Source organism: Antennarius striatus, chromosome 24, assembly GCF_040054535.1.
Source record: "Antennarius striatus isolate MH-2024 chromosome 24, ASM4005453v1, whole genome shotgun sequence".
Taxonomy (NCBI): Eukaryota; Metazoa; Chordata; class Actinopteri; order Lophiiformes; family Antennariidae; genus Antennarius; species Antennarius striatus.
Window position 1 is genome coordinate 9,771,378 of NC_090799.1, and position 27,628 is coordinate 9,799,005.

General features: G+C 48.9%; 1 protein-coding gene across 1 annotated transcript; it reads right to left on the bottom strand.

The window, feature by feature from the left end:
- Positions 1-4,707: 4,707 nt before the first annotated feature.
- On the bottom strand, positions 4,708-26,611 carry prkx (protein kinase X-linked). The gene is made up of 8 exons (XM_068309415.1): positions 25,659-26,611; positions 19,089-19,257; positions 17,676-17,939; positions 13,095-13,214; positions 9,120-9,215; positions 7,370-7,427; positions 6,408-6,485; positions 4,708-5,797 (listed from the first exon to the last, which is right to left on the bottom strand). The coding sequence occupies exons 1-8, from the start codon at positions 25,792-25,794 to the stop codon at positions 5,672-5,674; spliced, it is 1,047 nt and encodes a 348-aa protein (XP_068165516.1). The 5' UTR covers positions 25,795-26,611; the 3' UTR covers positions 4,708-5,671.
- Positions 26,612-27,628: the final 1,017 nt, after the last annotated feature.

The window sequence follows — 27,628 nt, forward strand, 5'->3', positions numbered from 1 at the left end:
GGACTGAGATGATGGAAACCATCTGTCCACCTCATTCTGATACTAGAGTCCTGACTCCCAGGGGTGCGAGCAGCAGGGCCTCATTAGTACGGGAGCGAGGCCTTTAAAAGGGTAAAAACCTAACCCAACATCAACTTCACACAGAAAAAAGGGGGGAAACTGCAAATGAGATCCTAATGTGAGGAGGAGTACGACGGGAAAGAGATGCTTTTACGAGTGAAAAGCTGCAAAGCCAAAATCAGCCTGACCCCAGAATGTAAAGGAGGAAAGGGGAGAGGATAAAGTCATACTTAAGTGGTTGCAGCTGCTGGCAAACAAAGGAGATCAATTCATTATTTGGGAGTGAAATCCTGATCAAAGGCTGGATGTATGGACATTTTCACTGGACTTGGATCAGAACTCTGATTCTGCAGCTACATCTCACGGCCTGACGTGACCTGAAAGCCGGCGAGCTTCTTCTGCACCGGTCAACAGAATGGAGAGCGACAGTGGTGGGAACACAGTCCAGTAAAACTCCAGCGAACTGAAACCAGACCACGAAAAGCACAAACCAGGCCAACTGTGAGACTGTCACTGACAATTGGTGTGATGACGGCAGGCTGTTTGTTTTATAGCGCTGCGTTCGGGTAATGAGACCATGACGTGATGCTTATGCTGGGCTACGTTCGCCTTTACAGTGGAGGCAGAGCGCCCAGCCAAAGACGGACAATATAACCTGTGTCTGGAGGCAAAGCGCTGCCCGACGTTAATGAATTCATGTTTGTCTACCTGAAAGCTTCACTCAACATCAAACGTCTGGTGGGTCGTGGAGGACCGTCCACATTCCTGCAGGAATGTTCTAACCTGAGGTGTGGTCAGGAGGACTGATGGAGCTCTGAGACTGGAGGAAGAGAACCAGAGGCAACAAACGGAGTTTAGAGAGCAAACTACTGACACACTGGACTGTTTCACTGTGTGAACCTGGACTGTTTCACTGTGTGAACCTGGACTGTTTCACTGCGTGGACCTGGACTGTTTCACCGTGTGAACCTGGACTGTTTCACTGTGTGAACCTGGACTGTTTCACCGTGTGAACCTGGACTGTTTCACTGTGTGAACCTGGACTGTTTCACTGCGTGGACCTGGACTGTTTCACTGTGTGAACCTGGACTGTTTCACTGCGTGGACCTGGACTGTTTCACTGCGTGGACCTGGACTGTTTCACTGCGTGGACCTGGACTGTTTCACCGTGTGAACCTGGACTGTTTCACTGTGTGAACCTGAACTGTTTCACTGTGTGAACCTGGACTGTTTCACTGTGTGAACCTGGACTGGACCTGGACTGTTTCACTGCGTGAACCTGGACTGTTTCACTGCGTGGACCTGGACTGGACCTGGACTGTTTCACTGCGTGGACCTGGACTGTTTCACTGTGTGAACCTGGACTGTTTCACTGCGTGGACCTGGACTGGACCTGGACTGTTTCACTGCGTGGACCTGGACTGTTTCACTGTGTGAACCTGGACTGTTTCACTGCGTGGACCTGGACTGTTTCACTGTGTGAACCTGGACTGTTTGACTGCGTGGACCTGGACTGTTTCACTGTGTGAACCTGGACTGTTTGACTGCGTGGACCTGGACTGGCGGACCCCACTCACCTCTAACTGAAGCGTCGTGCTGCTCTGACGCTAACACCTTCTCTCGTATTTGTTCTGCTGGCCTCAGGTCTTCCTTTATTTAACAGATTTTACTGAAGCGCAGCTTTAAAACATTGTTTTACCAACAGACCGTCTGTCGACCTGCAGCCCAAACACAGACAAAAGATTAATGACCAACTCACCCACAATATGAAACTGAGACAGAAGAAAAGACAGTTCAAGTTTCCCTCCCCATCCCAGGTGAACCTGAACACTGTAAAAAGTGAAGATTAACAACAGGTACAGGTGGGGGCAGAGGGGACGCACTGCTGTCTCTAAAACACGGAGACTAGCAGTGCAACAGGAGGACGGACTCACTTCAAACATGTTGAAGTAAACCAGGAAAAGACAAAATAATATGTAAATAAATTATCATCCAGTCACCCCCATGACCCCCGAAAGAGGAAAAATACAGAAAATAAATGAATAAACAATCAATAACAGAGTAGAAACTACAATCATTTCCTCATCCTGCTTTGATATAATTTCCTTTTGAATTGATTAAATTAATTTCATATCAGCGTGGGACTTGCTGCTTCAGCCAATCACACGCGTGCATCTCCTGGACACGACTTGAAATGAGAAGTATATTTCTGTTTTCTTGAAGTGATCACCTCAGTGGACGATGGAGTCGCCGTTGCCATGGTAACTTTTCTACGACTGATTTTTATTGCTGTCAGCCGTGCGAGCTTCGTCCACACGGGTTGTAAAGACGCCGTAAATTCAGACGGACAACTTTATTTGTGCTCCAGGAGCCGGGAAGAAGGAGATTTAGGATGTTTCAAAGTCCTCATCCCGCCTTCAGGATTAATTTAAACCTTGACATTAATGCTAATCTTCAATGAAATCAAACGTATGGAATAATTATTCTACCAGATTAAACCTTGTAAGGCTGTGTTTTTACATAACGTTAACAACAGCAGGTGTTAGCCTAGCTTAGCATGACGTTGGAACCAGCGAGCTTTGACTAATAAACATTTATGGGATGTGTTTTTTGGAATCTTCTCACTTTTTTGGCGTCCGATTCGTCTTTGGTTCGAACAAATAACCATAAACACACACACAAACAAACAAACAACAAAAAACCAGCAGATGTGGATTTTATCAGCACTGACTCATCTCCAGGAACGTCTAACACACACACACACACACACACTGACTGATATCTGTCTATAAGTCACTCTTGATGCTTGTGGAGATGCTCGCCTCGGTCACATGACTACCCTCTTAAAGGGGCCGCTCCGGCCGCTAACACAGAATACGTTACCGTAAAACGTGGCTGAGATCGACGGTTGCCGACGCCAAACGGGTTCGACTTCGACGGGGCCCCACGATTAACGGCTGAATATGGAAAGAGCCCCACAAACGGTCGTGTGGAGACGGGCCGTCACGCGTCAGGAGTTGGAAGGATTCACGGTGTGGCGGGGGCCAACGGGGCAGGAGGGTGGGGCGTGTTCCTGGCCCGCAGAGGATGTCCCTCTGTTGTCTAACAGCCGACAGCCGGTGTTTCGTGTTTCCTCCCCCCTCCAGCGCCAACAAGACGTCTCCGATAGTTCTGATGCGCTCGCCAAGCTCCACGGCGACGGGGCATCAGAGGAACACTTGGAGGGGGGGTCAGGAGGCTAACTGGGCTTAATGTGCAAACAAGCATGGCAGCTTCTCAAGGTGGGGGGGGTGGGGGGAGAAAATCCATACATGAAATGATTCTTGGGATAACAGAGTGGAAATAAAAGAAAACACATGGAAACACAGCCAGTGTGTGTGTGTGTGTGTGTGTGTGTGTGTGTGTGTGTGTGTGTGTGTGTGTGTGTGTCATCTCCAGAGGACTGAAGGACGGCGCAGAGACACTCGATCACATCCAGCTGTTGGCCGATGCGCTGATGGATGGGAAACACCGGGTCGACCCGGAGAGGAGAGACGGCAGCAAGATGGAAAAACACACACACACACACACACACACACACACACACACACACACACACGAGAAAGTTTGTGTGTGTTCAGATGCGACGCCAAATGTGTGCGGGTGTTGAGTCATGCTTCCCATGATTTAATAAACTAATGGATCGCAGGCGTCTCACTTACAAGTTTAACAATCAGTATCTGTCAGGACGGCCTCGGTTCGGCGCAGCCAGAAAAACTTTCCGCCGTGGCGTCCGTCCTTCACGGGGTTAACCGTTCACACGCCGCTCCGGTTCTGGTTCCGCCTGGAACCCAATCAAAACGGGTCACGTGATTATTACACATTAATAAACATGTGTTCATAAAAGAAGAACCTCCAGTCGGTCTTTGTTCCCGTCTATGTGGCCTTCTTGACCCCGCCCCCTCTGGAGCAGTGGGGGCAGAATCCAGGTGAGGCCGGGTGTGTGTGTGTGGGGGGGGGGGCATCACCTCCCACCCAACAGAGGCGTGGCGCGTCCCCCCACCTGTCCTGATGACAGGAGCCCTCAGCTGATGATGACGGGCTCCACGCCGTCATTAGAGCACCCTGTCGTTTGGGTGGGCGGGGCTTCAGCGCGTCGGTCCCGCCTCACGTGTTTGATCATCAAACGGTCGGGGCGGCTTCTTCCAGTTACTTTTCCATCACATCAAAGGTGATTGGAGGCTGCTCCTGCCCCAGGGCATTCTGGGAAGTGTCACCCCTACGCCAGTTCATAAGGCAGTCATGAGCTGTCGTTAGTCAAAGTGTCCTGCGGTTGTTCTGTGGGCGTTCGAGGGTTAATCAGGAACAAACGCTGCTCCAGGTCCAGATCCGGAATAAGATTCTGATCCAACGTTCTCTTTACAACTTCTGACTTCATCAGTGATAAAATGGGTGATAAAACTTTCGTGGGCGCTTCAACATTTTGTTTTTGCGGAGACGGGAACTCTGGCCATGTCGTCATGGAGACCAGAAGCATCCCGTCTCCATGGAAACAGCTCCTAAAGATTTTTAACAGTCAGAGATGAAACATGAGGACATTTTCGCGGCAGCAAACAATCGTTTATTTGTTGATCTCAGACACAAACTCAAATTAATTCTGACTGGTGAGACGACCCCCCCCCGCCCCCATCCCAGCCCCGCCCACCACATGATGATGATGATGATGAAGGTGAATGGCATCAGTAACCGTGGTAACTGTAACCGTACAGCAATGATCACGAACGAACGCATGAACGCCTTTTTGGAGGCGGGACAGTGTGCATTCATCAGCCCGTTGCCATGGCGACAGCGCCTCACAGTAACAATCCCATGATGCACCTCTCCACGGGTGGCGCAGGGCGCTGCTTCAAGCGAGCTTCACGTGTTTCCGAGGCGATGCAAGACACCTTTGTGAGAGTGCGACTGGTCACATGATCTTGAGTGGCTAAAACACTGACGGGGGGGGGTGATGGTGGGGGGCTGGGGGGGGTCACATGACCTCATGCTGCGTTCAGGTGCAAACAGATAACAAAGCTTTTCCCTTCTGTGAGTCCGTTTGTACGAACAGGAAACACCTTCTACAAACAGGAAATGGCGAACGCAACCGGATGGAGGATGGATGAATGGGGGGGGGGACACACACACCAGGTGTGACCGGAGCCCCCCCCCCCCCCCCGCTAACCTCTACTGGCCCAGTGACCGTTACAGCACCAGTCTGGAGTCACGTTAAAAAACAGCCGCGTCAACATAAAAAAAGGTTAAAAAATGAAGTAATCGTTAAAAAGACCTGATTGTTCTTCTCTGTCGGTAGAAAGTAACAGTCTGGGTTCAAAACAACAACAACTATCTTTTGTTTGTTTGTTTGTTTTTGCATAAACAGGCTCAGAGAAACAACTGATAAAAAAAACCGAACCAGCAAAGTCTGACTGGAGTCAGATAAATAAAGATATAAAAAGCAACTCATCCTGTATGATACATGTCACAGTATAAATTATTTGGAGTGTTTCTTTGTGTGGGGGGGGTGATGTTGTTACAGATAGAATGTGACCCCCCCCCCCCTCCGAGCTGTCTCCATGGCGACAGTAACATCTGATCAGAAGTTCTCAAAGATCTCCAGGTCCTTCTGAGGCACGGGGGGGTCCTTCTTCCAGTCGTCCTCCGGGTACACGTCGAAGTTGGAGGTGTCGCCCTCGTGGGTTACCGTGGGAACGATGGGAGGCTGGGGGGGGGACAACAGGTTTACAGTGTTTAGAGTTAGAGGTCAGAAAGAAGATTCAGTGAAGACGGTTTACGAGCTTCTGTGTTTAACATTTCCTACGACACCTGAACGCAACACAACAAACACAGACAAAACAAACACAAACAAACAAAACAAACACAAACAAACAAAACACAACAAACACAAACAAACAAAACACACAAAACACAACAAACACAAACAAACAAAACACACAAAACACAACAAACACAAACAAAACACAACAAACAAAAACAAAACACAACAAACACAAAAAACAAAGAACACACAAACAAACAAAACACAAACAAAACACAACAAACAAAAAAACCAAAACACAACAAACAAAACACAACAAACACAAACAAAACACACAAACAAAACACAACAAAAAAATACCAAAACACAACAAACACAAACAAAACACAACAAACACAAACAAAACACAACAAACAACACGTTCTCATAGAGCTGATGTGGTTTATTATTTTAGCCCAACAGTCAGAATAATGCCTTTTGTTGTGACAAACAAACAAACAAACAAACAAAGAGCTGTCAGACGTCTGAACAAAGTGACTCGTCGTTCTCTCACCTTCAGCTTCCTCAGAGGAACCAGCTCCCAGTCGATGGTCTTGAACCAGCGGTGTCTCTTCACGTCGTCCGCTCCGTTCTGAAACACCCCACAGGTTTGAACGTCATTAAACAAAGTGGGGGGGTTGGGGGGGGGGGGTCCTGCTGCTCCTCTGAAGAACAAACACTCTGATCATCTTCATCAGCTCCTCATCCTCAGCTCACACAGGACAGGATCCAGTGACCTCCAGCTGAGATCTGAGGAGGAAGCGCTTCCTGGTGGAACCAGTTCCCATCAGCCCACTGTGAGGAGCACGTAGCATGTAGCACGTAGCATGTAGCACGTAGCATGTAGCACGTAGCTGTAGCTCCAGATCAGGACAGAGAACTCATTCATGATGCTGAAGCACAAACTGACCTCCACCAAAAAATGTTCTAGTGTCAGCGGGTCTGGAAGATGAGTTCTGTGAAAAATGTGGTCAAATATTTACAGTGGGGGGGTGATGGGGGGGGTGACTCAGGACCTGCTGTAAATCTCCTGCAGGCAGGACAGAGGGCAAACCCACCGGACCCGACGGACCGGCTGCAGGTGGCGTGTGATCAGAAGAATATCCCAGCCGGAGCTGCTCTGTTCACACTGTTGATCTGTACAGACGTGAACCTGGGGGGTTTAACTGAGGCCTGGATCAATACACGTATTGACAGGTGGTTCCGTTTCCACCCAGCTGTATCTGCAGCGGCGTCGCCGCTGATGAGCCTGGATGTGATGGAATATCGGCAGCAGATCGCCACCATCCTGTCTGGGATTACGGGGAGTCAATCACGGGATTAAAGAACTATTTGTTGTGTCGAGAGCTCACTGCTGGTTCCGTTGGGGGGGGGGGGCGCTCTTTAGATTACCAGTAAATCAAACGGAACCCCCTCAAACGGTGATGGGGGGTACAGGAACAGACGCTGTGACTGTAGGAAGTCAAACAGACTCACCTTCAAGTTGCCCAGACGCCTGGCTCGGTCAATGACCAGAAACTTCTTGATGAGGTCTCTGGAGGGGGGTGGGGTGGGGAGAAGGAAACAGTTAGTGCATCGATGTGTGTGTGTGTGTGTGGAAATCCACTCTGTCACAAAACAACCTGCACCCCCCCCCCTCAACTGTCAGGATGACAAATGCGTCGTCCCGACGGCGTCCGGTCGGCTCGAGAGGTGACCAGGACCAGCTGAGCGAGTCGAGTCAGATAATCTGTTATCAGCCAGACAGGAGTGTGTGACACACACACACACACACACACACACACACACACACACACACACACACACACACACACACACACACACACACACACACCTGTGACAGGAGGATAGCCAGAGACAAACAGCCAGCTCCTGATGAAGGCGCCGTATCTCACCCCCGTAGAGCTTTAATACACTCATGAATACAGAGGGGGGAGGCTGACGAGTCAGCGATTTGACTAAACCCCCCCCCCCCCCCAAGGCTTAGAGCCGCGCCTCAGGAGCGATAAGCCACAGAAATGCTGTCATCATCTGCAGGGAAATATACTTAGTGATGCCTGAGCAGGGATTCATCTGGAAATGATGCTGACAAAATAATCACCATTTTATATTTTTTATTAGAAGAGTTCAATTATTATTATTATTATTAAAAATAATAATATTATATTATTAAAAATAATTATATTATTATTATTATTATTATTATTAAGTGTTTTAAAATTATTATTTAGTTCAAATATTAACAGACCATGTGTGTTAACAGTTATATTCTAGTCTGGTTTATTTCTTCTACACTCGCTGCTAAAGCTTAAAGCTCCTCTCCACACGTTCTCATCGGCCCCCAGGGGCCAGAACACATTCTAGGATTTAGCAGCAGACACACACACACACACACACACACACACACAGTGGAGGAAGGCGTGGGGGTCGTGAGGTCAGATCAGCACAATGTCAGTTTGTCCACAACAAGGTCTGAAGAAGCAACTCATTTTACAGCCGCTGCCCAACACGACCTTTACTGCAGGGGTCACCCTCAACAGATTGTCTCCACACACACACACACACACACACACACACACTTCTGCTGGGGTGTGTATGTGTGTGTGTGTGTGTGTGTAACGGTGGAAGAATGATAGAAATGGTGGAGATATTAAAAACCCTTCTGTCTGCCGGCTCAGATAAATGGTTTCACAGTGTGTGTGTGTGTGTGTGTGTGTGTGGACTCTGTGGGGCCACGGTGTCAGGACTGATTGAGTGCCTACACACACACACACACACACCCTGTAATCTCACACGCTCCTGTAATGGGGCGTCTCCGTTGTGGGGGGGGGGGCGTGTGCAGGTCGACCTGAAGCTGCGTTCAGCTCCAGGGAGCTCATCGTCCTCGTGTTAAAGGGACGGCGCAGCACTTGAAGGCCCCGCCCATCACCACCGCAACTGTTTGAACTATCACACGGGTATGGTTTAAAGGCGTGGGGGGCGGGGGGGGGGTGTGTCTGTGACCCTCAGGAAGCCTGTCATTACCTCCACCACCAGCGGGGGGCTCGTGTTCATGGAACACGTTTGATCCAAACCTGATTTGTTGGTGCATGAAATGGACCCTGACCGACTCTCACAACACGATGAATTCCATATTGTGCTGTCCAGTAAGACTTTGACCTTGTTCTTCAAAGGTGAAGGTCATCCTCACATGTGCGTTCGGGGGGGCCCGGCGTGCAGAACTTACTTGACGTAGAAGTCCAGGTGGCGTGGGAACTCCAGCTTCCCTGCCAGGATCTTCTGGTAGATCCCGAACGGATTGTCGTCGAAGAACGGAGGGTACCTGTGGAGAGAACCCACACAGCATGAAGCAAAGGGGGGGGGGGACCCCTACACCTGAGCGCCGTCTGTGGACAGGGGGTGCAGACAGAGCAGCCTTTGTTCCCCGTGTGTGTGTGTGTGTGTGTGTGTGTGTGTGAACGCTTTCCCAGTGCTCCTGCTCTTCCTCTACCCCCGCCTGGACAAGTCATTACACACAAATTACATAATGGGACCAGCCTCTAAATGCTGGGAGCAGACAGGCGAGTAATCGCACCCGTTTGTCACACGCCGCTCGCCTGGAGTCTGGAGACTGGGGGGGGGGGTGGCGGTGTGGTGTGGTGGGGGAGTTGGGGGGGTGGGGGTGTCTGGAAACACTACACACACCATTCATGGTGTGTTTTCTTTCTCCCAGCTTTCCTTTTTCAACGCCGACGCCATCACACGTGGAAAATATGGGTCACCGTGGCAACATGTGATAAGGTGGTGGTGGTGTGTGTGTGTGTGTGTGGGGGGGGGGGGTTGATATGACTCACACACATGTTAAGTGTGAACAACACCAGGAATAACAGCAGAGGAGCTGATGTGTGTGCGGTTTGTCCCGTGTTTCAGATTCACGTGTTTGAAACGAGGATTCTTCGTCTCGTTACGGTTTGACGACGACATTCTGTCCAACAGGCTGGTAACAACACCCCCCCTCTTGACAGGACGCGTTAAACACGGTGTGTGTGCTTAGCTGGGAGCCGCTGGAGCTTCTGTTTAACATAAAACCAACTTGACACAGAAGAACTCAAGTGTAAGACTGTCGCCGCGTTCAAACCAGCCCCACTGAGCATGCTCAGACGCCACATTCCATTCCCGTGAAATTAGCCTAACAGCCTATCGAAGCTAACTGAAGGCTGCTCTTGAAGCTTGCAGGACATGAACGGTTCTGTTCTCACGCTGCCGGTTCCTTTTTCCTGACAGCTACAAGACAACAATAGAAGGCTGAACGCTGGAGAACGAGTTTTCGTTCTCCCTGGTCTGAACCCGAGCGGTGTTGTGTTGTTGGACTTCTGGTCTGGTCATGGATTGTTCATAACTAACACCATGTTCCAACACAAGGATGCTCACAAGTGTACCTGGTACCAGAGCACCTTGGGTCGGAGGTCAATGATTGATCTTGCGATCGTATCATCTGATCTTCGACCGTGTCTTTTGGACACTCGGGTGAAGAGAGGGGCAGAGCTGTCGACTGATCACCACCTGGTGGTGAGTTGGGTCCGTTGGCGGAGGAAACCTTTGGATAGACCTGGTAAGCCCAAACGAGTAGTGCGGGTGAACTGGGAACGTCTGGAGGAGGACTCTGTCCATGAGGCCTTCAATTCACACCTCCGAAGGAGCTTCTCGTGCATCCCTGTGGAGGCTGGGGGCATTGAACCTGAATGGTCGATGTTCAAAACCTCCATTGTTGAAGCTGCAGCTGAGAGCTGTGGTCTCAAGGTCTTGGGTGCCTCAAGGGGCGGTAACCCTCGAACACCGTGGTGGACCCCGGTGGTCAGGGAAGCTGTCCGACTGAAGAAGGAGGCTTTCAGGGACATGTTGTCCCTGGGGACTCCTGAAGCAGTTGCAGGGTACCGACAGGCCAAAAGGACTGCAGCCTCGGCTGTGATGGAGGCAAAACAGAGGGTGTGGGAGGAGTTCGGAGAGGCCATGGAGAAGGACTATCGGACGGCACCAAAGTTGTTCTGGAGGACTGTCCGACACCTCAGGAGGGGGAAACGGGGGACCATCCAAGCTGTATACAGCAAAGATGGGACACTGTTGACCTCGACTGAGGAGGTTGTCGGTCGGTGGAAGGAACACTTTGAGGAACTCCTGAATCCAACTACCCCAACTGACCCGTCCTCTGTTGCAGAGGCAGAGCTGGAGGATGATGGGGGATCAGAGTCAATCTCTCGGGGCGAAGTCACCGAGGTAGTTAAACAACTGCACGGTGGCAAAGCCCCGGGGGTTGATGAGATTCGCCCGGAAATACTGAAGGCTCTGGGTGTTGAGGGGCTGTCGTGGATGACACGCCTCTTTAACATAGCGTTGAAGTCTGGGACAGACTGGGGTGGTGGTTCCTCTTTTTAAAAAGGGGGTCCACAGGGTGTGTGCCAACTACAGGGGCATCACACTCCTCAGCCTCCCTGGGAAAGTTTACTCCAAGGTGCTGGAAAGGAGGGTCCGGCCGATTGTCGAGCCTCAGATTGAGGAGGAACAATGTGGGTTCCGTCCTGGTCGTGGAACAACGGACCAGCTTTTTACTCTCACAGGGATCCTAGAGGGGGCTTGGGAGTACGCCCATCCAGTCTACATGTGTTTTGTAGACTGGGAGAAGGCGTATGATCGAGTCCCCAGGGATATACTGGGGGAGTATGGGGTGAGGCCATGGTCCTCAGCAGGAAACCGGTGGACTGCCTTCTCCAAGTGGGGAATGAGGTCCTTCCACAAGTGAAGGAGTTTAAGTATCTTGGGGTCCTGTTCACGAGGGAGGGAACAATGGAGCGTGAGATTGGACGGAGAATCGGGGCAGCAGGAGCGGTATTGCAGTCGCTTTACCGCACTGTTGTCACAAAGAGGGAGCTAAGCCCAGAGGCGAAGCTCTCCATCTACCGTTCAGTCTTCGTTCCTACCCTCACCTGTGGTCATGAGCGATGGGTCATGACCCCAAAGAACCAGATCAGACAGAAGCCTGAGGATGACGCCTGAACTCGTTCCAGTTCAGAAACAATTGATAAAAACAGGGGAAGAATTTGTTAAGTCACCAATAAGGAACCGTTGGTGCCCCCTCCTGGAGGTGTGGGTTATTCAACCCTAAGCATCACTAAAGTTGCTGGTCGTCTTCACTCTTGGTGGGGCCCTGAAGGACCAGTCAGGGGATGATGATGGACCCCCACCCTTCTTGAGCAGCTGTGACATTCTTGGATCAGAACCCTGACGAAGACGAGGCTGAGATGAAGAGAGCTCTGACAGGGGGGCCCCTCCTGCTGATGCGCTCAGGACAGCATCCAATCACAGACAGGGACTGCAACACTTCAAAGGTACCCAAATGCATGCTGGGAAGAAGTCATACTCCTGGTTGTACCACTAAAATATGCATATTATAGTCTGTATGTATAGACAGGACAGGTTGGGGTCTTTTTTTTTTAAGTGTTTTAAATCTAATTTGGTTGAACTGGGGCGTCGAAGCTCTGATCGATCCCGACCTGCAGGCCCAACAACCCCCCCACCCCCACACCCCCCAGACGCTATCGTTCATTATGACTGACGCAGATCAGAATAAACACGACGCTCTGCGTCCACAACAACGGCTCCCATTCACAGATTAATCCGCTCCAGCGCCGCGGCGTCTAATAAGAACACAATGAATGGATCCCCACCCTGAGACAATAACGGCGGCGTGATTAATTGGGAGCGTTTCTTCGCTGCTCGTACATCTGCTCCACGTCGGCTGCTCCTCCACTTGCAGCGGCGCCGCGCCGGATTGCATCACGCCGTTTATTATTGTATTATTCTGGATTGTTTGCAGATGATCCTCAAGTTTATTCCAGTCACGAGGACGAATGTTCAAAGCGTTCAGCGTCTGAGCTAGAGAGAGGGATTTCACCTGTGTGTGTGTGTGTGTCTGTGTGTGTGTGTGTGTGTACATTAGATATTCTTTCTGTAGACATTTCTCTGATGTCTCAGTCTGAGTTAACTTTTCTGAGACGTTGTGTTCTCCATCAGCCCCCCCAACACACACACACACACACACACACACACACACACACTGGATGAATGAGTATTTAATTGTGGAGTCTGGGTGCTCATTAACACAGCTGTCATTGTGTGCTGCTCTGGTGGAGCAGAGCGCCCCCTTGTGTTCGTAGCGGTCTCTTACCCAGCCAGCATCTCAAAGACCAGGATGCCCAGAGCCCACCAGTCCACCGCCCGGCAGTGACCTTTGCTCTGGATGACTTCGGGGGCCAAATACTCCGGGGTGCCGCAGAGAGTCCAGGTCCTGAGGAGGAGACAGGAAGAGGTTTTGGTTCGTCCAGCCTCCAGAACCCAGAGGACTCTTCTATTAATGATCCGTCTTGGGAAGCGGTTTAAACCGGAACGTTCTGCGGCTGCAGCGTCTTTAACATCACGACAGAAACAACAACGTGACGATGGAATAATGGATCCATCCATCAAACAGTCAAGCAAAGGCGCGAGCGCTGCATGCTGATGCTCTTCACCTGGAACACCTTGTTCACCTGTCCTTGTTCCTGTGTGCAGCGCTGGGAACAGACGCGCTCCCTCGCTCCTGACGTTACCGACCCTCAATCAAAAAGTGGTTTTCATGCCTTCATATTTACTAAACTCCAGAAATCCGTCTGGATCCGTCAATCTCGACGCGTTTCTGCAGGTGTGGATCTGTGAGCTGCTGGACGGGAACAACAAGCACAAACGTGTGTTTCACATCTGGTTTCTAAAACACAATCAGATGAGCCTGATTGATTGATCGGTAACTGGGATTGATTTCTGATTGCAAACATATTTGGTTTATAGAAAGCTCTTCAAGTAACATTTAGCAGCAAGGCTCCCATGATGCTCTGCTGTTTGTTGGTAGTCCAGTAAACAATGGACTTCTATAATTGCTTGTCTTGTTAGTTTGATCACGTCCAGACTGATTGATTAACTAATTGACTGCTGATATTCCCTTATGAGGGTTGTTGGCTTGGCTTCAGCGTTCAGGTTAACAGCCATCAGGTTTCCATGAAGTCGAACCTTCTAAAGCTTCTGTAGGTAACAGTAAGACCAGGAAGAGAAGCTGAACGCGGTGGAATGACTCAGATCTCTGGGAGCTGCACACATCAACACTGGATGTCTAAATGACCCCCCAGCCTTGTTGAGGGGCAGCAGGTTGGATCACACAGGATGTAAACAGAGTAGTAAAGGGAAGACGACACCCGGGGGTAAACGGATCGCTCTGTCCTCGCCGTGAGCGTACGGGCGCTTCATGTGGGAACATCCGTCCCACCTGGACCACAGGAGGCCAGCAGGGGAAGGATGAGTCACCATGAACAGGAAGTCACCATGAACAGGAAGTCACCATGAACAGGAAGTCACCATGAACAGGAAGTCACCATGAACAGGAAGTTCATGCTGACTTCCTGTTCATGGTGACGGTCGATTGATACGATTAACCCAACATGTGGACCGAGTAAGAACCAACGACTCGGCCCTGAGTCAGCCGTTCTCCATCTACGCTGTAGAGAGGTTTACCATCGTCCCATACTACCTGTTGTACTGCCTGTTGTACTGCCTGTTGTACTGCCTGTTGTACTGTTTGTGTTGTACGACCTGTTGTACTGCTAGTGTTCTACTGCCTGTGTTGTACTACCTGTTCTACTACCTGTTATACTGCCTGTGGTACTGCCTGTTGTACTGCCTGTTGTTCTGCCTGTTGTTCTGCCTGTTGTACTGTCTGTGTTGTACTGCCTGTTGTACTGCCTGTGTTGTACGACCTGTTGTACTGCTAGTGTTGTACTGCCTGTGTTGTACTGCCTGTGTTCTACTACCTGTTATACTGCCTGTGGTACTGCCTGTTGTACTGCCTGTTGTTCTGCCTGTTGTTCTGCCTGTTGTACTGTCTGTGTTGTACTGCCTGTTGTACTGCCTGTGTTGTACGACCTGTTGTACTGCTAGTGTTGTACTGCCTGTGTTGTACTGCCTGTGTTGTACTACCTGTTCTACTACCTGTTCTACTGCCTGTTGTACTGCCTGTTGTACTGCCTGTTGTTCTGCCTGTTATACTGCCTGTGTTGTACTGCCTGTGTTGTACTGCCTGTGTTGTACTACCTGTTCTACTACCTGTTATACTGCCTGTTGTACTGCCTGTTGTACTGCCTGTTGTTCTGCCTGTTATACTGCCTGTGTTGTACTGCCTGTGTTGTACTGCCTGTGTTGTACTACCTGTTCTACTACCTGTTATACTGCCTGTTGTACTGCCTGTTGTACTGCCTGTTGTTCTGCCTGTTGTACTGCCTGTGTTGTACTGCCTGTGTTGTACTGCCTGTGTTGTACTGCCTGTGTTGTACTACCTGTTCTACTACCTGTTATACTGCCTGTTGTACTTCCTGTTGTACTGCCTGTTGTTCTGCCTGTTGTACTGTCTGTGTTGTACTGCCTGTTGTACTGCCTGCTGTACTGCCTGTTGTACTGCCTGTTGTACTGCCTGTGTTGTACTGCCTGTTGTACTGCCTGTATTGTACTGCCTGTTGTACTGCCTGTGTTGTACTGCCTGTGTTGTACTGCCTGTTGTACTGCCTGCTGTACTGCCTGTTTACCGTGGGTCAGAGAGGACTGCAGTTTCACCTGTGCTGTATGTCCTGTATATATAACAGTAATTATAATTAACAGTCACTCTAGTAATGACTGTTTTCAACGAGTTGCCGTGGCGACGATTATTTGCATGACGTTGGTATGGGGAGTGGGGCGTGGCCACGGCAGACGGTCGTGTCATCAGAAAAGGCTTCCCCTTCGGCTGCCGTGAGCGCGTCCACCAGCAGGGGGCACTGTGGCAGCGTGGGGAGGGTCGGTGACGGCGCTCCATCACATCCTGAACACGGAACACGAGCGCGCTGGTGGCAATGAGGCAGTTGTCTTCCTGTTCCAGGCTATTCAGCCGGCCTCCATTTATATAAGTGAGTCAGTCGCACATCAGAGAGGAATCCAGTCCCATCTGTTCTGCCCCCCCCCCAGTCTGGGGGAAAATGTAATCTTACTCCATTATGTTTACATGTCAGCGGGGGTCAACGCGGCGTCGGTAAGTGAGGCTGCAGGCAGATATAGAGCCGTCTCTCCTCCTCTGTGGAGCATCTTTTCAATTCTGCCGGGGTCACCGGGAGGCCTCGCTCGCTGTTAATCTAATTCAGACTAAATGACACCGGTCGGGGGGGAGTTTGTCCTTCAGTGCCTCAGCCGTGGGGGGGGGGGGTGGTGCTCGCAACCGGCGAGGATACCCTCGAATTTCACAAGAAACTGGGAGCGTTTGAAGGACGATGGAGTCACGCGATGAGGAGGAGGGACGCGTCTTCTTCGCTTCTCTAATCCCCAACGTGACGGGAGGAAAAGTCACGTCTGGAAGAGACGGCGCGAGATAATTACCCCCAGAGAGGACGGGGGTATCAGGTTCTAACAGATGGGAGTCAGCGTCCGGGTCGGGCTTCGAACCCTCAACCGGTCCTACTGAGCCTCCAGACCGGAGTCAGGACGCCTGGGGAGGGGGGGGGGACGTTTGCTTTACCGTTGCTGGGGAAACGAGATGAGACGGTCTTGGTAAAGTAGCAGGAAACCCTGAACACACCTCAGATGGATTAACCCCTCGATGAAGGACGGCTGTTAGCGCTCTTAAAAATGTGAAAGAAACACAGGGAGGCTTTTTGTGTTTGACTTTAGCTTTTGAAAACGTGAATAAAGCCAGAACTGGTGCGTTTATGTATTTTGGAGTGTTCTTTAACACCTCAGCCCACCGCTGTGTTAAGTGGGTGAGATGGATTTCTAAAAACTCTGATCTGCCATCAGAAAGGGGTTCCAACACTTTTACACAAACCAAAGTGGCGTTTGTTCCAAACACTCTGGAGGTGAGGAATCGGGCTAAAAACACCTAAAATGCCACTTCACTTCACGGGGGGGGGGGTTGAGCTGATGGATGGGGGCTCAAGAACCCAACAGGTCCTCAAATACAACCTGAGAAATCCAGTAAAGTTAACAAAACTCTACTTTGATGGACTAGAAGGTGTGTGTGTGTGTGTAAACTAGCACATACTGGTAACTAGCAAACTGTAGCTGCTTGGTTTACGCACCAGCTTTAGGTCATGAACACACACACACACACACACACACACACGCATGCAGCGACACGTCTCCTGAGGTGATCCTGGTTAAACTTCCAGCTCTGCCACATTTCAGCGGTCACATGTTCGTCGGTGTAATTAGCCGGTTTGGAATTTAAATGTCATTAAAAGTTTAGGACCTGAAATCAGAGACTGAAGATTCGTCAACATCGCTTCAACCCGACTGACCGGAGTTTCCAGGTAGGCTAGAATCAGAGGGGCGGGGTCAGCTCCAGCGACTTTCCGCTGAACCGTAACCCGTTTTACATACGTGACGTACCAGGATGAGATGGTCCGTGGAGGATTTCCACTTTATAAAGTGATTATCCACATAATATCGCAGAGAGAAGACTCGATTGTGTGCAGACCAACACTTTTCCAATCCTATTTGACTTTGTGCTGCAGCTCAAATCCATCTTGTGACTCATTAGAGGAGTTTAACCCCGAGGTTAGCAACGACTTAATGATATTTTTAATAGCACAATGGTCGTTTCCACTCTGAACCGCTAATTTCCCGTAAATGAAAATACATGTGGTGTGTGTCTGCCTGTTGCTCCGTTAAGTTCCTGCTCATATTAACCCCTTCTTGTTTCAGTCACCTGTCGGAAAGCTTCTTAGCGAAGCCGAAGTCGGTGAGTCGCGTGTGTCCCTCGCTGTCCAGCAGGATGTTCTCCGGCTTCAGGTCGCGGTACACGATCTCTTTGGAGTGCAGGTACTCGATGGCGCACACGATCTCGGAGGTGTAGAAGAGGCCGATGGCGTTGGTGAAGCGTCCGCGGCTGCGCAGGTAGCTGAACAGCTCGCCGCCGGGGACGTAGTCCATCAGCATGTAGAGGAAGCGCTCGTCGTGGTGGGTCCAGAACCTGACAGGAAGTAAACAAACCTGAGTCGGCGCGACGGCCCGCTGGAGGGCAACCGTGTTGAAGCAGCGTCTGATGAGTTGACGAAATCAGATGAAATGAAACTCCTTCACCCACCCCCACCACCACCCCCCCCGTGTGATTCGGAGCAGCGAGCAGCAGCTAGAAGGGCTCTTCAGGGGAATTAAAAGAAGAGAGGAATGTCACTGATCGAGATGGAGGGGGTTGGCTGCTGCCCACAAAGACAATTACCCCCCCCCCCCCGTTCTCACACCACTGCTTCATCCCCACACCGTTCCCTTTTTTCTGCTTTCTCAGGCTGCAGTTAACCTCCATCTCTGTCAGGTTTGGTTAAAGAAATATTGACATATAATGAAACATCCGGCTTTAACGCTGTGATAAATCTCCTTTAAGAGGAGACGGCGTCCTTATGTCTTCAGCACGTTTGTGGGCAAACAAATGAGGTCAAAAACCTGGGTTTGCTATATATTTATCTCCCAGGGAGAAGTACGACATTTGTTCAGCAGCTTGTATTTATCCTAATTATTACATTTTGGCAATGAAGCAGTCAAATATTCCCAGAGCAGCCAAGTTGTGATATTTAGAAATCTACCGACGCAAACGTGCCAAACCGGAAGAAAAGTTCAATTCAACTGACAGAAACTACAGAAACAACAAGAGGGTTCCTCTCCCCCCTGCTCAGGTGGGGCAGTTAGAAGGTTTAAACTCCTCTATTCGGTGTGTTGATATTCAGTTACACAAAAACATGCATTAAACAACAGGGAGCCCACTATAATTGATTGTTATCTGGTTGTTCTATGGACATACTAATGAGCAGCGATCATGAATTACCCATAAACTCCAGGCGTCACACGGTGCACATGCCCCATCCACATGAGCGGGGGTGTTTGTGCCTCCCTGGGGCTTCAGCTTGTGTATTATTTAATACGATGCTGATTGGACTAATGAACGCGCTGCACATTCAGAAGCACCGATCGCTGCTTCTAATTGGAACCAATGTGTCAGAATGCACAGGCCCACGCTGACCTTTGACCCTCTTCATTAGACATGCCACCCCAGTGGACCTCTATCTTTCTCTGCCCCCCCCGGTGTGTGTGTGTGTGTGTATGTGTGTTTGTGGCTGGGACTCACAGGCGGATGAGGAACGGGTGGTTGACCTCCGTCAGCACCTCCTTCTCGTTGTGGACGTGCTGCTCCTGCTTCAGCCGGATCACGTCGGGGATCTTCATCTGCTTCAGCGCGTAGAAGGACCGGCTCTTCTTGTCCTGCACCAGGAAGACTCGGCCAAACGTCCCCGTGCCTGGGGGAGACAGGTGAGGAATGACCCCGACGGGAGAGGGCAACAATGAACCATCTATTAAACATTCGACATCCTGGTTTGTGTCCACTGACGTTCAAATCATCCTTATAAAACCATAATAATTTTATATTATATATATATATATATATATATATATATATATATATATATATATCACAGTATATATATATACAATTTTTTATTATTATTATTTTAACCTTTTAGTCTAGCTGGTGTGTGTGTTGGGGATGAGGGGAGAATTTTTGTATTGTTTTTACGTAAAGCACTTTGGGCTACTCACTTTGTATGAAAAGCACATTACAAATAAAGTTTGATTGATTGATTGATTGATTACAGTTCATGATGTCACTCCAACCCCAACAGCTTTCAATGGTTTTGAACTCATCTGTTGTTTTGGTGGGATTCCTTTCATTCATTGGAGACGCTTCCTGAGACATTCTGACATTTGTCTTCGGTTGAACGTGTTTTGTTTTATTTTATTTTTTTTAATGGTTTCACAGGAGATCCGGGCCGCCTGTCGGCGCTGCAGACGCATGCTAATGATGGTAAGCTGCTAAATGTCACCGGAGCAGCTGAGTCGGTGCAGTCACACAGGACAATGTGGATTTGTTCTGCAGAACCTGACATTTGGTGGAGGTGAGAGAAAGTCTGCTCTCGGTGCCATTTTTAAAGCTGTTTTCTCCTTACATGACAGGATTTGGAGACTAATAAAACACCCCCCACCTCCTGATTCACCCACAGATCATAGCATAACGTACGTCCTGCAAGTCAGACTTGATGATCTGACCAGGAGCGGAGGGTTTGGGACAGAACGGCGAATAACCGTCTCTCTGATGGCGACGTGGAGCCGCTGCAACTTCTTAATGAAACGCTGGCTGTCTCGTTCCCGTGCTTTACCAACAACGAACCCATTGGTGTTGCTATGGCAACACAAACACGTCTTTCTCTCTCTCATTTCGCACATCGTCTGCGCCTCGCTTTGGAGCAGGATTGTGAGGTTTGGGGCCTCTCCTGCTGCTGGGATGGGGGGCGGGGGGGGGGACATGAAGATGAAGTGAAAGTTGTAATGAATTCATCACCCGGATAAAATACAAATAGAGATTTCAGTTCTCCAGTGAAAGATAATTTGAGCAAACAAGCCGTCGTTCACTTGAGTAACGTTATGTTCACTCGGCCCTTTGCAGTGGTGGAGCAGCCCATTACTCAGCACTAATGAAAATAAGAACAACCCCAGGATCCTCATCAGCTCATTAGCCCGGCTGACAGCAATTCATGGCTCTATTGTGGATTCTAATCCAATAGTCGTGAATGGAAACGCCTCGCAGCCTTCCAGCTTCTGTACTGATCCAAGTTCCACTTTCACCCCCTCCATCATCAGGAACCTCAGACACATAACGGGGGTCCAGATGTTTGTCTAGACTGTTTTTCTGACGGTCATCACCCGTTAGAAGGAGAGGGTGATGACTGAATAAATAATGAAGCATCTAATGTTCTGTTCAGGGACCCATCGAGATCATAGTCTTGCTTTATTTACTTATTTACTGGATTCATCTCTTGTTGAGCTGAATTCCTGCATTACTCAGCACATTCATCCATATATATAAAAAAAATCCACTATATCTCAAGGAAATGTACAGAAATTAACGCAAATGTGGACCAAGAAGGCAATTTATTATCTGTGTGGGTTAAAAAACACTTATAAAAGTTTAAAAACACACGGTCATTCTTTCATCTACCAGCCTATATGGCTCGTGAGTCCAAAAGTTAAGGCTGGACCCTGAAGACACCATGATTATAACTGAGACTAGCGTGGGCTAGCCGTTCGCTATGCTGCTATTAGCTCCTACTGAATGCATTCCCATGATGCACCTCTGTCGTCACCTCCCTGTACAACTTGTCTTTCCTCAGAAAAGTCCTTGTGGATCATTGATGGACCTCCTGCTGTGGCCATGGTTGACACCTAATTAATCACAAGTTATTGGTACTTATTATTATTATTATTATTATGATTAGGGTGGACCATGATTTAACATGGTGGATATTAAAGCAGTATAACATCTGCTGATGCTTTTAGCTTTGTCACAGTCAGAGCCAATCAATCAAGAGAGAAGAGTACAAGTGGAGTTCCACAGGAACACCAGGAAAACCCTCCCTGTGGATGACGACACAGTCGCAGCTGCCTCTTATCAACCTAACTGCCCCTACAACACGGTGCTACACCGGTGCACCGACAGCCTCTTCTCCAGCCGTTCCTGAGGCGACGTTCTCGTCAAACCCCAAACGGACAGAGAGGCAGACTCAACCCAGAAACGCTTCATTCCAGACACTAACTCACTGTAACTGATATCCACCCCTCTAGAAACTGGGTCAACCTCCACTCCTCTTCCACCTGCTCCGTTTCCTTGCGGCGTCGGATAACAAATGGGCGGCGTCTTCTGGTGGAATCTCGGGAAAATTTCTGCTGCACTCGCAGGGATGCAACTTTGATGAGCGAGATAGACCGCAGCTAGCAGACTCCTACGGTCCGTGTTGGGCAACGGGATTTCACTGAAACATTGATCAGCTCTGATGCTCAGGGCTACGCAGGTAGGACAGTCGTCCACCAATGTGAAGGTCGCTAGTTTGATGGCCAGTCTGCAAGCTCTAGTCTCCTTTGGCGAGACCCCCAAAGGGTTCCCCTGATGAGGTCGTGATGTGTTAGCGCCAATGAGCAGGAGGTGTCTGACATGGAATAAAATGTCTTGACTGGTTGGTCAGACTGGGAAGGTGTTATATAAGTATACTTCATTCAGCATTTATCGCCGTTAGCGCCGCGGCGGCAGCAGCATGTGACAGCGGCGTGTAAATCTACCAGTGCAAGAGAGTCGCTTCTTGATTTCAATGACAATTAACCAACAGCAGGCCGACCGGGAGCTTTAGCTGATTCCTTTCCAGCAGTAAATCTTTCTCATCAGACTAAACGACTTCACAAATTGGATTTTGGACTGGTGAGCTGGGGGCTTCCTCCCAACAGCACACCTCCCTGGCTTTGTGGCCCACATGCAGCTTAATGTATATTATTGATCCAGATGTCCTTCATAAAGTACACAGGATGAGGTCATCAGTCAGAACGCATGTTAAACCAGCCAACGGAATCACGCTATTACTATTAATGAAAAAGGTTGGAGGGGTGCCGCGTCATCACTCTTGTGTTTACTGTCAGTTTCATCGCCATCTGGCCTTTTATGATCCGCCCACCCCCCAGTCCACTCCCCCCCCCCCAGGAATCCTGCATCAGCACAGCGCTGGTGCTGATGCTGGGGACTCAGACTGGATGGAGGCTCCTGGTTTCACATTGACTCAATGATTTCAATCTTAAGAGTCGTGTTCTGTTTTATTCAGGCTGTAGAGGAAACAGAACCCGACGCTGTAAATGATCCCAGCAGTTCTCCCTCAGCTGAACCCGACCCTGCTGGTCCATCAGACGGGTGGGTGTGGAGTCACGCTGCCCTCCACCTGCTGAGCCCACTCACCATCACACTAAACTAAATATATCCCCTGCGCCGCGCCGGTGTGTTTAGGCTCCAGTTACGCCTTAAATTCACTCGTATTCATTTCATGCATGTAAGCAGAGGAGTTGTGTGTGTGTGTGTGTGTGTGTGTGTGTGTGTGTGTGTGTGTGTGTGTGACGGGAGAATACTGAATGAAGCCTCAACACACGCACGGCAGCGTCTACTCGCTGAGACCGGATCTACGTGTTGGTGGATGGATACAACAGCAGTGAGACCGGATCTCGTTCTTTACCACGTGTTGGCGGATGGATACGACATCAGTGAGACCACTTGAACTTTGACCTCCACCAACACCATTGGTATGCCATAGTTTAGTTTAGTTCTTGTTTTTTATATTAAATAACATGATTTTTCATTTCAATTTAAAAAGGCATATAAAATATAAAATGAGGTGAAAACACATTTACATCATCGCTGGTTATTCCTGCCGATCATAGGGATTAAAAGTCTAAGACTACAAACAAGTATTGATAATATCTTTCATTGACCTTCTGATCGGTCTGTCTCCACTCCCCCCCCCCCCCCTCAGCATTCACCATTTGTTTATTAATGACTTTAACACAAACTCTACTAGAAAACACTGGATTCTTTATTTCTTTCGATCGATCGTCCTCACCTTGTCGTACACCGATTCACGGGTTTAGCTTGTAAAAATAGAATCTTTTTGTTTTTCATTGGACGAAAGGAGGAGTATTTAATGATCGGGAGCGTTTGGGTCACTTCGGCTATTTCCGTCGGAATGCGCCGACAGAAACAGCGGCGCTAGCGAGAGAAAAAGTTTGTTATCGCTCGGGGATTTTCACGAGTCCAAAAAAGTTGTAAGTTTTAGCCTTTTTTTCCCTAAAAATAAGAACGCCACTGTGGCTACACAGGCTAAAAACCTTAATAGCCAATCTGGAATTTACACGCCCATGGCGACGCGGTGAATGGCTAGCGCAAGACCACAGACCGGATCTCGTTTTTTATCACGTGTTGGCGGATGGATACGACATCAGTGAGACCGGATCTCGTTCTCGTTGGTGGAGTAAAGACGTAGTTCGTGTGCTGTTGTGACTTTTACGCTTCTTTTCATACTTTATCATTGTTTATGTAAAATTAATTGTCCACAAAAAAGTGTGCAAGCCTATTTGTTCATAAAAATGATTTTTTTAAAAAATGTTTACTGTTGTTCTGAAGTCTGACTGAGAATATAGTTAATAATAATAATTGAAGCTATTCCACAAACTGTTTACTGGTTACTCTGTGCTCTGTGTTCACTAAATAAACACGTTCTAAGTTGTTCAACTATCCAGTTCAATGACTTTGACTCTTCTCTATCACAAAGAGACGACCAGTCTGGTGGTGGAGACGGGAGAGGAGCTCAGATTGTGACGACCGGCCTCCGTCAGCAGCAGTGTTTATGAAAACTAAATGTCCACAATGACAGGAAGATAAGAGGGACGGATGGGGCAGCTGGGACGGGCTGACATATTGATAAAGCGCTGATATCCTGATAGCAGGGATGGGAGATATGATGTGAAATCTATATCACAACCAGGACATTTATCTCAATAACACCAAATGTGAGATTCCAATACGTCTGGACGTGATGCTGGTGTGTGTTCGCTGGAATGTGACCCAATTTCCAGTCCTGGACGTCGGACCACACTTTCGTCTGATTGGTTGGTTGAATGTCAAATGTCAGCAGCGGTTGAAGCTAATAAGCACTCTGGAGCTGCTAGAAACTTTTACACGAGTCTTTTGAAATATTTGTCAGAGCCGAGTTACGCAATAATAAGAGAATAATAATTCGGATGGATTTGTGACATTAGATTTGTGACACAGCAGGATTTAGCAGATCTCTTTACAACAGGAACGATTCAGCGGCGGATTCGCAGCCATCACGTAATGAGTTTCAGGAGACGTGTCCGAGCCAAGGATGGAACCCTGAGCAGCAGCCACGGAATCACTGAACACACGCTTTGCATAATAAAAGTCTTGTTTGGGTCCAAGACACCGAAGGGTTTTCGTTCCAACATCAGAGTGTCAACAAGACTCAAGATGTCGTGGCTCGTCAAATCGTCTATATCGATAGATTTCATACCAATAAAGAACAGTTTCTCTAATGACCTAATCTATTCTTCCTCTAATCCATGTTGGCAGCTGGCATCTGTTCCATATGCCTGTTTCCCCGGCAACACTTCCAGCTCCATGAAACGATAACACATACCCTCCAAAGGGACGTCCTGAGGAGGCTTCCGACAGGATGCTGAACCAAAATCACATCAATATTTAAATTTATGGCTTCTGGGTCCAAAGTGGAAGTTACACAAAGTACCTGAACCAACCTGAATGTGTTTCTGGGACACAAAGTGTTCCTTTTTTAAAAATAACGTCAACGTAAGAATCCCTCCTCGGTTAAAGTCCAGATAAATGCAGAGAGTTGCGACAGGAAGGGCACCCCGCATAAAAAACTTTGCCAAACAAACACGGTTGTTCACCTAAAACAAAGGACGAGACTCTGAGGCGATCCCTGACGGAACAAGTTTTAACTCTAGACAGAGAACATAGTCAGTTTCTCTTGGATCTACTTCTTCATGCGGATGATTTACTGAAACAACACACCTGAGGACGCTGAACACTTGTGTCTTGTGTCAAATGATTTGCAGTGTAATCAGTGTAACAATGGGCACACACACACACACACACACACACACACACACACACACACACACACACACACACACACAGGTCAAACAAGCCGTGACCCCCCCCCCCGACAGACACCTGAGGTCCGGCGGTGATCTGACCTGACCGGGCTGGACCCGGGTTGCCATGTCCGGGACTTACCCACAGTAGCGATGGTCTCCAGCTCGTCCAGGCGGTACATCCGGTCACCCGGGGCCGCTTCCCCGGCCGAGGAGCAGGCGGAGCTCCTGCCGTCTCTCAGGGGGGTGCTCTCGGCCTTTGCTTTGGGGGAAGCCATTGTTTGTGGTTATTTCCGGAGGTGATCGTGAGGGGTTATAAATATCCAGCGGGGGGCAAACAGTCCGCTCCACTCATGTCTGGAGGCAGCAGCTACCCCTCCATCTCCTCCGTCCCGCTGGTGGGGAGCAGGTGGTTTTCCGGCTTCAGCGGAGGAAGGAGCGAACTTTAAAGGCTCTTTTCGGTCAGAAACATCCGAGGCGGGGCGGCGGTGGGGCGGTCGGGCGGTGTGGGGGGCCCGCCGGGGACAGGTGTAGCTCCGCTCGGTGCGCTAGCGGCGGGGCTAGCTAACAGTCCATAGTGAGCTAAAGAGCCGCGGAGCAGCACCGGAAACACCGGCTCCGGTGGAGAAGTCCGTTCGTCACGGTAAAAGAGTCAACCCGGGTTAATTCAGGGAATTTAACGGCTTCTCCGACTCTCTGTCACCGGTCCTCCTCATTGTTAACTCGGCTACAACAACAGACCCCACCTGGAACGGCTTCCCTGTCCACTTCCGCCAGGAAGTCCAACCACATCCGGTTGGGACTTTCAAAATAAAAGCAACGGCGGGTGGAAAGTGCTTCTGGTGACATTCCGATTCTAATCCCGATTCCGAAACAGGATTATAATTCTACCAGACAAAAAAAAAAAGCTTTTGAAATGGACAACATTCTAAAAAAAAAAAAAAAGCAATTAAATTCAATAAATTCAATAATATAATAACAATAAATTTAATCCTCAATCTGATTTAGGAAAATCCAAATCAAGGAAAGCTTTATTTAGTCAATTTACTGATCTAAATAACTAAAACTCAAGGGTATAGTTCTTTGTGGCAGGTGAACAACATATCCTGTGTGCACATGATAATTATACTGTGAAGTATTATTTCTCACTCACAAACTATTTCCCCGCAGGTAACATGTCAGTCTGCAAGTATGTAATTAAACTAAATATTTATTCGATTCTGTGCATTATCATACATTTAAATACATTTCATCTATGTATGCATACATGCATCATGTATTTCCTTGGTAATGCCTTGACCTTTCACCATCCACATCAGGTCAAAGGTTAAGAGGAGTCGGGTTGTTTTTGTAGCCCAGCTGCCAGGTTAAATTTGGGGTCAGCGCTCAGGACGGTTGACACGTCCCAGTCAAGACCGCCCTCCTCCGAATTCCTAAATCCATTCGGATCCTGATGCGAAAGAGCCAAACTTTTGCTGTTCAGATCATTTTTATTACAGTTTCAATGGCATTAAAAAAATCTCACGGCACAAGAAGGTTTTTTTATGGTCCATATTTTCAGATTTGTGGAGTGAAAGGAAGTCCCTCGGATTCTGATTTGTGAACAAATTAAATCAAGAATTATGATTCAATCATGGAGGATTATTCACAGAAACTTTCAGCTTTTCTGGTTTGTATCTTCACAGCTGCTGTGTGTGATGTGGGAGTGGTGGATTTACGTAACGATACACCAGGACGTAACTCATGACCTGTCAGTCGGCTGCAGGTGGTTTTAATCTGTTGAACGTATCTGAACTCTCCTCCATGTTGGCTCCCTGCGTCTGCTTCTGGCTGCTGGGGGGGGGTTGTGAACATGGAAACCAGCTGACTGCTGCTGGAATGAAACCAAGGCCTAATGACAGCTTTGAGACGGCGCAGCTCGGAAACCAAACTCAGTGGAGCTGGGCGTGACGGAAGAACCCTGAATAGACGTTTGCTTTGCTGATTCAGCGTTACCTTTCACACATGCAAATGAGGCCCCAATAAACATCACATGTTCCTGCTAAATGTGTACGGAGTCAAAACAGGAAACTCAGGACGTGTGTGTCACAAACACACACTTAAAATTCTCCA

What these genes read in the sequence shown, in the direction of transcription:
- prkx (XM_068309415.1), bottom strand. Translation starts at nt 25,794, where the DNA reads ATGGCTTCCCCCAAAGCAAAGGCCGAGAGCACCCCCCTGAGAGACGGC. An exon ending in GTCTTTGAGATGCTGGCTGG is followed by an intron (nt 9,216 to 13,094) that starts GTAAGAGACCGC and finishes TTCTCTCCACAG; the next exon opens with GTACCCTCCGTTCTTCGACG. An exon ending in CACCTGGACTTCTACGTCAA is followed by an intron (nt 7,428 to 9,119) that starts GTAAGTTCTGCA and finishes ACCCCCCTCCAG; the next exon opens with AGACCTCATCAAGAAGTTTC.